This window comes from Bombina bombina, chromosome 6 (genome assembly GCF_027579735.1).
Source record: "Bombina bombina isolate aBomBom1 chromosome 6, aBomBom1.pri, whole genome shotgun sequence".
Classification (NCBI taxonomy): Eukaryota; Metazoa; Chordata; class Amphibia; order Anura; family Bombinatoridae; genus Bombina; species Bombina bombina.
The window spans coordinates 509,409,723-509,422,730 of NC_069504.1; the positions used below are offsets into that span (position 1 = coordinate 509,409,723).

General features: G+C 37.1%; 1 protein-coding gene across 1 annotated transcript in view; it reads right to left on the reverse strand.

Moving 5' to 3' along the window:
• The window catches only part of LOC128665145 (uncharacterized), a 52,229-nt gene that overhangs the window by 23,665 nt on the left and 15,556 nt on the right, over positions 1–13,008 (reverse strand). The window contains exon 6 of the mRNA XM_053719884.1: positions 10,237–10,396. Coding sequence (XP_053575859.1) covers positions 10,237–10,396 — 160 coding nt within the window. The remainder of the gene's footprint in view (positions 1–10,236; positions 10,397–13,008) is intronic.

The following is a 13,008-nucleotide window of genomic DNA, read 5'->3' on the forward strand; positions in this document are numbered from 1 at the left end:
TATAACTGTGTGATTGTGTAAAACTGGGGAATAGGTAATATAGGGATTATCTATCTTTTTAAACCATTAAAATTCTGTTGTGCACTGTTTCTTTTTAAAAAAAAGTTCTCTGTTTTTTACTGTTATATTACTTGTAATTTAAAAAAGTTCCTCTTACCTTTTGTTGCATTGCTGCTAGCGGCTGATGCTGGACTGATTTAATTTGCACTTAGGGGTCGATCCGATAAAAATCGTCGCCCGCAAAAGCTGGCGACGCCAATATTTGCGCGGGTTTGGTATCCTATATACGGCGTAACCTAGAAGTTACGCGCGTATATTTCTGCCGTCGCCCGTAGTTTTTTGGGCCATAGGCAGGTATACCAAACCAGCGCAGTTTGGTATCCAATATACAGCGTAAGGACTTACGTGGCAAAAATGGAGAAATCTTACTCCATTTTCACCTCGCCACACAAAGCAGCCGTAAGAAGCCTTACGCTGACTATTGGAGCCCCGTAACTCCCTAAACTAGCTGCTAAATAAACCTAACACCTAACGCATGCGCAATGTCTATCTAGCTGTCAACCGCGATCTGCTAAATAAAACCTAACACCTAACGCATGCACAATGTCTATCTACCTGTCAACCGCGATCCCCCGCCGCAATCCCTAATAAAGTATTTAACCCCTAAACCGCCGCCATCTACATAAACTAACCCCCTACTGTGAGCCCCTAAAACCGCCACCATCTAACTGATCTATCCCCTACTGTGAGCCCCTAAAACCGCCACCATCTACCTGATCTATCCCCTAATCTGAACCCTTACACCGCCGCCAGCTATATTAATATTATTAACCCCTAATCTAATATCCATAAAGTAATAAGCTCTATTACCAGCCCTTAAAAGGGCCTTTTGCGGGGCTTTGCCCCAAAGTTAACAGCTCTTTTGCCCTATAACCTGCCCTCCCTACACCGCCGCCACCTATATTAATGGTATTAACCCCTAATGTAAGCCCCTTACACCGCCGCCATCTATATTAAAATTATTAACCCCTAATTTAATCTACCTACCCCGCCGCCAGCTATATTATCTATATTAACCCTAAGTATATTATAGATAATATAGTTATTACATTATATATATTAACTATATTAACCCTAATTATATTAGGGTTAATATAGTTAATATAGTTACTATAGTATTTATATTAACTATATTAACTCTATCTAACCCTAACACCCCTAACTAAATTCTTATTAAATAAATCTAATTTATATTATAAACTAAAATATTCCTATTTAAATCTAAATACTTACCTATAAAATAAACCCTAAGATAGCTACAATATAATTAATAATTACATTGTAGCTATGTTAGGGTTTATATTTATTTTACAGGTAAATTGTTAATTATTTTAACTAGGTATAATAGCTATTAAATAGTTATTAACTATTTAATAGCTACCTAGTTAAAATAATTACCCAATTACCTGTAAAATAAATCCTAACCTAAGTTACAAATACACCTACACTATCAATAAATTAAATAAACTACAAATATCTATCTAAAAATACAATTAAATAAACTAAACTAAATTACAAAAACAAACAAACACTAAATTACAAAAAATAATAAAAAGATTACAAGATTTTTAAGCTAATTACACCTATTCTAAGCCCCCAAATAAAATAATAAAGCCCCCCAAAATAAAAAAAATTCCCTACCCTATTCTAAATTAAAAAAAGTTCAAAGCTCTTTTACCTTACCAGCCCTTAAAAGGGCATTTTGTGGGGGCATGCCCCAAAGAAAACTGCTCTTTTGCCTGAAAAACCCCCCACAATACCACCCCCCAACATTACAACCCACCACCCACATACCCCTAATCTAACCCAAACCCCCCTTAAATAAACCTAACACTACCCCCCTGAAGATCTCCCTACCTTGTCTTCACCACACCGGGCCGAACTCCTCATCCGATCCGGGGCGATGTCTTTATCCAAGAGGCAGCAAAGTCTTCTTCCATCCGGCAGCATCTTCCATCAAGCGGCATCTTCAATCTTCATTCGTCGCTCCTCCGACGCGGAGCATCCATCCCGGCCGACGACTGAACGACGAATGAGGTACCGTTAAATGACGTCATCCAAGATGGCGTCCGTCGAATTCCGATTGGCTGATAGGATTCTATCAGCCAATCCAAATTAAGGTAGAAAAATCTGATTGGCTGATTGAATCAGCCAATCAGATTCAAGTTCAATCCGATTGGCTGAACCAATCAGCCAATCATATTGAACTTGAATCTGATTGGCTGATTCAATCAGCCAATCAGATTTTTCTACCTTAATTACCTTAAATCGGCCGGGATGGATGCTCCGTGTCGGTGGAGAGAAGATTGAAGATGCCGCTTGATGGAAGATGCTGGCGGATGGAAGAAGACTTTGCTGCCGCTTGGATAAAAACATCACCGGGATGAAGATTTCTTCTTTACCGCTTGGATAGACATCACCCGGATCGGATGAGGAGTTCGGCCCGGCGTGGTGAAGATAAGGTAGGGAAATCTTCAGGGGGGTAGTGTTAGGTTTATTTAAGGGGGGTTTGGGTTAGATTAGGGGTATGTGGGTGGTGGGTTGTAATGTTGGGGGGTGGTATTGTGTTTTTTTTTAAGGCAAAAGAGCAGTTTTCTTTGGGGCATGCCCCCACAAAAAGCCCTTTTAAGGGCTGGTAAGGTAAAAGAGCTTTGAACTTTTTTAAATTTAGAACAGGGTAGGGAATTTTTTTTATTTTGGGGGGCTTTATTATTTTATTAGGGGGCTTAGAATAGGTGTAATTAGCTTAAAAATCTTGTAATCTTTTTTTTATTTTTTGTAATTTAGTGTTTTGTTTTTTTTGTAATTTAGTTTAGTTTATTTAATTGTATTTTTAGATAGATATTTGTAGTTTATTTAATTTATTGATAGTGTAGGTGTATTTGTAACTTAGGTTAGGATTTATTTTACAGGTAATTGGGTAATTATTTTAACTAGGTAGCTATTAAATAGTTAATAACTAGTTAAAATAATTAACAATTTACCTGTAAAATAAATATAAACCCTAACATAGCTACAATGTAATTATTAATTATATTGTAGCTATCTTAGGGTTTATTTTATAGGTAAGTGTTTAGATTTAAATAGGAATATTTTAATTAATAATATTAATATTAGATTTATTTTAATAAGAGTTTAGTTAGGATGTTAGAGTTAGATAGGGTTATTATACTTAATATATATATATATATATATATATATATATATATATATATATATAATATAATAAAATAACAATATTAACTATATTAACCCTAATATAATTAGGGTTAATATAGTTAATATAGCTGGCGGTGATGTAGGGGGATTAGATTAGGGGTTAATACATTTATTATAGGTGGCCGCGGTGTAGGGGGATGTAGATTGTAGGCAAAAGAGCTGAATTCTTTGGGGCATGCCCCGCAAAAAGCCCTTTTAAGGGCTGGCAAAAGAGCTGTTACTTTGGGGCAATGCCACGCAAAAAGCCCTTTTCAGGGCTATTTGTAGGGTTAGACTTAGGTTTAGTGGTAGGGATAGTTTAGTATTTTAGAGGTTAAATAATTTAATATAGATGGCGGCGGGGTAGGGGGATTGGATTAGGGGTTAATAATTTTAAAATAGATAGCGGCGGGGTAGGGGCTCACTTTAGGGGGTAGGTAAGGTAGATGGTGGCGGTGTTAGGGGCTCACTTTAGGGGGTTATAGATTTAATATAGATGGCAGCAGTTTAGGGGTTAATAACTTTATTGTGCTGCGGCGGGGTTTGGGAGCGGCGGTTTAGGGGTTAATACATATTTTATTGTTAGGCTAGTGAGGGGGGATAGCGGATAGAGGGTTAGACGTGTCGGGCTATGTTAGGGAGGCGTGTTAGACTTGTCGGGCTATGTTAGGGAGGCGTGTTAGACAGTGCTGGTGATTTCATACTTTAGTCAGGTTTTGTAGGCGCCGGCAGTTTCTAACGTGGCGCAAGTCACTGGCGACGCCAGAAAATTGTACTTGCGCAGATTTCTGGACATCGCTGGTTTATCCGACTTACGGCACGTTAGCATCTGACGGCGCCGTATATTGGATAGCTCGAGATGCGAGCTGAAACTGCGGGCGACGCGGGTTCCCTCGCTTGCGCCGCAAACTACCCCGTATATCGGATCGCGCCCTTAGTGTCTCTTAAAGGGACATTTTTGTTAAAAAAAACAAGTTTTTTGTTTTATTGTTTTTAGTAAATTAAATGTTTTAGGTATACCAAATATGCAGTGCATAAATATTAGGTGTATAAATAAAAGAATAAGTTTAAAAATTACATAGAATGACAAAAATTACACTGTTGCTCAAAATGAACATTTTAGTTACAGCAAAAATTTCTAACAAAAATTGATAACGAAAATTAACTTAAAGGGACAGTCAAGTCATGTTTTAAATAGGCCATATAATTTTAAACAACTTCCAAATTTACTTTTATCACCAATTTTGCTTTGTTCTCTTGGTATTCTTAGTTAAAAGCTAAACCTAGGAGGTTAATATGCTAATTTCTTAGACCTTGAAGACTGCCTCTAATCTGAATGCATTTTGACCACTAGAGGGCATTAGTTCATGTGTTTTATATAGATAACATTGAGCTTATGCACGTGAAGTGACCTAGGAGTGAGCACTGATTGGGTAAAATGCAAGTCTGTCAAAAGAACTGAAATAAGGGGGCAGTCAACAGAAACTTAGATACAAGGTAATTACAGAGGTAAAATGTGTATTATTATAACTGTGTTGGTTATGCAAAACTGGGGAATGGGTTATAAAGGGATTATCTTTCTTTATAAACAACAAAAATTCTGGTATTGACTGTCCCTTTAAACAAAAATTTTATTTTTAACTAAACACAAATTTCGGAAGTACCAATTTTTTTTATCTTGCACATCTCAGGTCTAAATGCCTACATATTCCTTGAAAATACTCTTGAACATTGTTATCACATCTGCTGTGGCCAATTAGGAACAGATTTAAATTAGCTACTGAACTCCAATCACTTATTTTAAACAATAACACTTTCATAATTAAATTGCATATTTACCTCACCTCACTATTTCATAATACTGATAGGTTAACAAAGGTAATGAATCAGGATTACTACTAAGTTATTGGGAGTTTTCTGATATTTTGATATGTGGGAGGGGGACTTTGTTGAGAGTATTCTGTGAGGTGATCTATATATTTTATGATCAACATATTCCGATAAAAATAAAAGTTCTTAAAATGCTGCTCTAATCCGTAAACATGCATTATATTTCCTAATCCATAACGGAAATTGACATTAAATTCAAAACAGTTTCATTATGCACATAACGCAGCACTATTTACGTGTTAACAAAAAAAAGATTACATTAAAATTGTTTAAATTGACACACACCAAAGCATACTAGAAGTGTATATTTTGTGCACCACTGGCTTATTCAGAAAACTCCATCAATTCTATTATTAGACAGTGTGTGCATAAAAAATTAGCCTTACAAAAAAAAATGCAGGGAGTCTCATTGGTCTTTTTTTATTAGGAAAATAAAAAAGTTATCTTAAGTCTTTTAAATTCAACCATTAAAATTTACTATGGATCAAACTCCAAAAATAACAATACACCAAAACACTCTATTGAGATGAGTGCAAAAATAAACGTGCTATTGAGCATTAACACTGCTCAAATGAAATCAGAAGTGCTCTTATTCTTGCACTCATATTACAAGTTGAATGTAAAAAGTCTTCGCTTGAGTGACACAGGCTTTTGTGGTCCTGGGCTTAAAACATTTGGGGCCAAATGCAACTACCTCATCCATTTTTTTGCTTTTAAATATACCACAAGGCCTGTGGTATACCGTAAGGCCTGTGTAACCCCTGTTGGTTCTCTGTTTGTTTAAAAGCGTGCTTTGTGTGGCTGCTGGTTAGGAACCCAGGTGGGAAGAGACCTTGACGTATTCCTAGGCTTAAACTGTTTGGCCCTTAATGCAACTAAATCTCTTCCATTTTTGTTTTAAAATATCACTGTGTACTAAACATTTATCTCTTTCAATTTTTTCATTTTTATCATGTCTTACAATAAAAATAATGGGCTAGATTACAAGTGGCGCGCTATTTTCCCCCTGCAATCGCAAAAACTCCACTAGAGTTAAGCTTTTTGCGCTAGTCAGGTTGCATTCATATTACAAGTTTTTGCAGTAGCGTTAACCCACATAGCGTGAAAAACCTAGCTTAATTTTAAATGTGCGTGTTCATGTATTATACCATATAAATCAATGGAGAAAAAAAAAACCTAATACCCGAGATCGTGCAAACTCCATTCCATTTTCCCAATTCCCATAAAAGTTAATGGAAAAAAATTGTTGAAAAAAAATAAACACCCATCGCACAAACAACATAGCATATTCACATTAGCAAATGTGAAATATTTACAGTAAATACATAGTTAAAATCTTTCGGCTAGATTACGAGTTTTGCATTATGAGGGGTGCATTGCTAACTTGCACGTTATTGTTACAGCTCACTTACATACAGCGCTGGTATTACAGGTTTTCAGAAACCAAGCGTCAAAAGGCAAGAAGTGAGCGTAGAGCAAAATTGTGCTCCATACCGCACTCCAATACCAGCACTGCTTAAGTCAGCGGTGAGCTGGTTGTATGTGCTCGTGCACAATTTCCCTATAGACATCAATGGGGAGAGCCGGCTGAGAAAAAGTTTAACACCTGCAATAAAGCAGCATAAAGCTCAGTAACGCAGCCCCATTGATTCCTATGGGGAAATAAAATTTATGTTTACACCTAACACCCTAACATGAGCCCGAGTCTAAACACCCCTAATCTTACACTTATTAACCCCTAATCTGCCACCCCCGACATCGCCGATACCTACATTATATTTATTAACCCCTAATCTGCAGCTTCGGACATCGCCACCACTATAATAAACATATTAACCCCTAAACTGCCACACTCCCGCCTCACAAACACTAGTTAAATATTATTAACCCCTAATCTGCCGCCCCTAACATCTCCGCCACCCATCTACATTTATTAACCCCTAATCTGCCGCCCCCAACGTCGCCGCCACTATACTAAAGTTATTAACCCCTAAACCTCAGTCTAACCCTAACCCTAACACCTCCTAACTTAAATATAATTAAAATAAATCTAAAGAAAACCTACTATTAATAACTAAATAATTCCTATTTAAAAATAAATATTTACCTATAAAATAAACCCTAAGCTAGCTACAATATAACTAATAGTTACATTGTAGCTAGCTTAGGGTTTATTTTTATTTTACAGGCAAGCTTGTATTTATTTTAACTAGATAGAATAGTTACTAAATAGTTATTAACTATTTACTAACTACCTAGCTAAAATAAATACAAATTGACCTGTAAAATAAAACCTAACCTAAGTTACACTAACACTTAACACTACACTACAATTAAATAAATTACCTTAATTAAATACAATTAAATACATTAAATACAATTACCTAAATTACAAAACCCCCCCACTAAATTACACAGAATAAAAAACAAATTACAAGATATTTAAACTAATAACACCTATTATAATAGCCCTATCAAAATAAAAAAGCCCCCGCAAAATAACCCCCCCAGCCTAAACTAAACTACCAATAGCCCTTAAAATGGCCTTTTGCGGGGCATTGCCCCAAAGAAATCAGCTCTTTTACCTGTAAAAGAATACAAACAACCCCCCAACAGTAAAACCCACCACCCACACAACCAACCCCCCAAATAAAACCCTAACTAAAGAAACCTAAGCTCCCCATTGCCTTGAAAAGGGCATTTGGATGGGAATTGCCCTTAAAAGGGCATTTAGCTATATTGCAGCCCAAAGCCCTAACCTAAAATGAAAACCCACCCAATAAACCCTTAAAAAAACCTAACACTAACCCCTGAAGATCCACTTACAGTTTTGAAGATCCGACATCCATCCTCAACGAAGAAGTGGTCCTCCAGACGGGCAGAAGTCTTCATCCAGATGGCATCTTCTATCTTTATCCATCCGGTGCGGAGCAGCTCCATCTTTAAGACATCCGGCGCAGAGCATCCTCTTCCAACGAAGACTTCTTCCATTCTAATTTTAATCAATCAGCCAATAGGATTGAGCTCGCATTCTATTGGCTTTTCCAATCAGCCAATAGAATGCTAGCTCAATCCTACTGGCTGATTGGATCAGCCAATAGGATTGAAGTTCAATCCTATTGGCTGATTGCATCAGCCAATAGGATTTTTTCAACCTTAATTCCAATTGGCTGATAGAATTATATCAGCCAATCTGAATCTAAGAGACGCCATCTTGGATGACGTCACTTAAAGAGATATTCATTCTGGAAGAAGACTTCGTTGGAAGCGGATGCTCCGCGCCGGATGTCTTGAAGATGGAGTCGCTCCACGCCAGATGGATGAAGATAGAAGATGCTGTCTGGATGAAGACTTATGCCCTTCTGGAGGACCACTCTCGGCTTGGATGAAGACTTCTCCCGGCTTCGTTGAGGACATCTTGCCACTTCGATGAGGACTTCTCCCGGGTTCGTTGAGGATGGATGTCGGATCTTCAAAACTGTAAGTGGATCTTCAGGGGTTAGTGTTAGGTTTTTTTTAAGGGTTTATTGGGTGGGTTTTATTTTTAGGTTAGGGCTTTGGGCCGCAATAGAGCTAATGCCCTTTTAAGGGCAATGCCCACCCAAATGCCCTTTTCAGGGCAATGGGGAGCTTAGGTTTTTTTAGTTAGGGTTTTATTTGGTGGGCTGGTTTTGTTGGTGGTGGGTTTTACTGTTGGGGGGTTGTTTGTATTTTTTTGTGTTTCTGATACCAATGATGGGTGTCACAAGTTCACATACTACTGAGGACAGATAATAGTTTTCTTTTTAATTGTAATCTATCAGACCTTATACGGAAATGTAACAGGATTACCCATGTGCGTAAAAATGTTTTTTAAAGGGACATAAAATAAGTTGGAATAGAGACAAAATATAATATGTACTTTCATTACTTTACCTGCAAATTTATTCTGCAGTGCCTCGCCATTAACCCTTTTTTTTTTTATTTCTGAATTGTAACGCTCTAACTCCCCCCCACACATTTCCTTCTATGGCTGTATATATATATATCTATTGTTGTTTTGGTAGAATGCAAAAGTGCATAGAGATTATCTGTTGGAGCATGCCTAGAAGCTATGAACTCAGTTGAAATACAATGCCTGTGTCTAAATACTGATAAGGGGGGTGGGTGGAATTGGCTTCTCCAGGTAGATTAGCTATGTAATTCATTTTGCTTATTTTTGAAAATTATTTTAAAATACTTGCCAGCAATTTTTAAACAATTTTTTTATGCAAACTATTTTTAATTAATGAGCCCTTTTAGGGTATGCACAACTCTCAACCTGTTTTATGTCCCTTTAAGTAATTGCTTCGTGATAATTTGAAAATTAAATGATGTGCTCTTAATTTGGAGATTTTGCTGCTAAAAAGATAGTATGCTGTCTTTTCCACTTGCACTCCATGTTTGTTTTATTTCCAATAAACTTGATTTTTTTGTAGTCTCATCTTTTGACAGTCTAAATGACAGAGCACACACAAATAAGATACCAAATTCTTCACTAGCTAAATGTGAAAATCATGTAAGATCAACTTTATTGTTTGTTTTTTTTTGTTTGTTTTGTTTATGGTAGATAAAAAATTATTTTATTTTCCCTTTGCCATTAACACAATTCATTAATTTTGTATATATTTATTGGAAAGAAATGTAATAATAATATTATTAGTATTAGTTTTTTTTATCATTCCTTGAAATCCAACTCAGATATGGGTAGGTATTATTCTTGCTTCCTAGGTTCTTTAATCAAACCAATTGTTGCTTGATTGGAAAAAGCTAGTGACTATTCTTAGTTTATAAACTCTTCTACCATTTGTGTAAAAGATTATTTTAAAAAAAAAAAAAACATTAGTTGAATTTTTTTTTTTTTTTTAATCGAATAGCTTATTAAGTGGGCATCATGTAATATTATCATTGATAACAGAGACTTGAGGCTATCAATTCTTTAAAAGACCCATAGGAAATGGTTATATTTAATACCTAATTTTCTATAATATCATGCCACTATGATAACTGGGATTCCAACTCTATGGTAACATGGACATTTACATTATTATTATTATTTTTTTTAATTACCTTCACTGTAGAACATAAAGTCTTCATCTGCTGCAAATCCAACAGAAACAGGACCATCATTTGCCACCGAAGCTGCTATATTTTGTTCTCCAGGTAGAATATAGTATTTAGTTAAATTCAGTTTCAGTGCTTCCTTATCATTAAATGAACATTCCAAGTTCTGTGCAAGGAAATGTTTATGGAAAAAAAGGATTATTAAGTCTATTACAAGATCTAGAAAAAAGCTAAAACCCAACACAATCTTTCAACAGTATGTTTTTATATTAAAATGCAGAACATTCATTAACATCAGTTTTTTTTTCCCCTGGGATCATACCTCATATTGGGCTAGATTACAAGTGGAGCACAAAAATATTAGCATTGTTGAGAGCTCCTATGTTTGCACTAGTATTACAAGTTGAAAGTAAAATGTTAGCACGCAAGTAAAAGACTCAAGTGCGTTAACACCTGGAGATTGGATTATGCGACTGCTCTAACTTCCTTCTATGGGGAGCGCTACAAAAGCCTTTTTGGACTTTTGCTCACATGCTAACCTAAAGGTGCACCAGGACAACTGCAATAAGGCTGAAGGTGCATTAAAGGGATACTAAAACAAAAAAAAATTATTTCATGATTTAGATAGAGCATGCAATTTTAAGCAACTTTCTAATTTACTCCTACTATCAAATTTTCTTTGTTCTCTTGCTATCTTTATTTAAAAAGAAGGATTTTAGGGGGCGTGTCCAAGCAATGGCTCTGTGTAGTCGCACTTTCTGGAGCTCTGGGAGAGTGGGTTATAAACCACTTAATATCAACTCACACATACAGCATCTGACATTGACACAATATAATCTGTGTTCCTAAGCAATTTCCAGGGTTGGAAATGGACAACTGTGGCCTGTACTAGCGGTGATCACACAGGCAGCGTCCCCCCCCCCCCGGATACCCAGGGTGTTCAACCAGAACCAAACTTAGGATAAACCCATCTTACTACTTTGATCTTATTTCAGCATTCATTTGACTTTCCTGGCAGAGACGGCCTATAGCTTATACCAGACCACTGAAAAGGAAAATGACGACCACTACAACAGACATGAGGAACGACATAACCTTAACAAAGCTAGACCAGGCAATGTTTAAAATAGAAGCATTGTTTCAGCACTTAATAGCCAAGGCTCCATCAGAACAGGACCTCCTTCATCTTATGCAGAAAATTCCGCCGACAGCTCAGAAGGAAGCTTTGCCGCTGCAATCACAGATCCGGGGGAGCGGCCTACCCTTAGGACCCGGTAAGGCTGCACAACCCGGTCCACAGCCTGCAGGGGATATTTACCAGTTGAACCTTCTTAGCTTGCCCCCCTGCATGCCTGCAACGCACCAGGGGGATCGCGAGTTGGTGGTGATCGCGAACCAAGCCACAAAGATAAAACATGGCCATGACAACAATAAAGGTATGCAGGGACTATTTATTAATGCACCATGCTCATGGGGCCCTCCAGGCGCAACAGGATCGCTTACTTCATCCTTTACAAGAACTGTGTCTGAGTGGATGCCCCGGGGTCATGAGGGGGTGCTGTGGACTCAACATTATCAAAATACGTGACTATGAGTGAGTCGCTGTATGCCTTGCGGTTTGCCATGGGGAAATGGATCATTCTCCCGCGCCATTTGACATATCATGGTATCTAGGGGTGTTAAATATGCTTACAAGCAAAATTCACTACCCGATTTCAATAATCCCTAAGGGTTAAGAATGTAATATGCCTAACTATTATTCAGCTGTTAAAACTTGGCAAAGTAAATGTATTGCTCTGTCTAATTTAGATCCTATTTGTAAGTTAAGTTCCTATGTATATTCACTATGTTCTATATGCTTAGTTTATAAACAAACCGACAGAATGATTTGCAAAGTCCCTATACTATATTGTTTACAATATGAAAATAATATTTACTACTGCAATGTCAGGGCCAGAGCCTTATAATGCCCTTTTGCTGCATAACACCGTATATATATATATATATATATATATATATATATATATATATATATATATATATGGCAATCCCATGGCCATTAAAAATCCCAGGTCATGTGTTATATGTATTAGCTCAAGTTCCTCTCGCACCGCCAGCGGCCGAGGTGGTGCGGGACAGATTCCTATATAAAACTTATGGGCACTGCTGCTAGCTTTTTGTGAGGATTTGCCATATTCACATAGTGGAGCTCAGTTCTGGCTAAATTATAGTCCAAATTACCATTTACATGAGAAGCATAAGATGGTATTGGAAGTCTTTGCATATTTGCAGGTTAAAATAATCACTCATTTATCAGCAAGTTAACCCCATTACTACAAATTCAGAGTTTCTATTTTGTTGTGAGATCCAAAAGAGGTCTCTTCCACTGGGGTATAGAAAGAGAGTTCAGTAAGCACAGCCCACATGTCCTACTTATGGATCCAAACAATATTCCTAAGAGTAGGAATATCTTAAGTAGAAAGAAAGGGGGGCATGGCTCCAAGTAGTCCAACGAGGATCACTATACAGTCTCCGGTCACCGACTGTAGTAACAACTTAAAAGTTCAGCTCAACAAGAGCATATGGCAAAACAAAAAGTGCAGGCACACATGAAGGGACAAAGCAATCCCGGCAATGAACAAGAGAAGAAGGAGGCAGCACACTTTGAATCTGCAAAAAAGCGGATCTTTAATCCAGCATGATCTTGGCAATACACAAACACATAACAATGGAGGAGGTGGGGCGTGTCCTTACGTATTTTGTGCCATCCGCTGACTA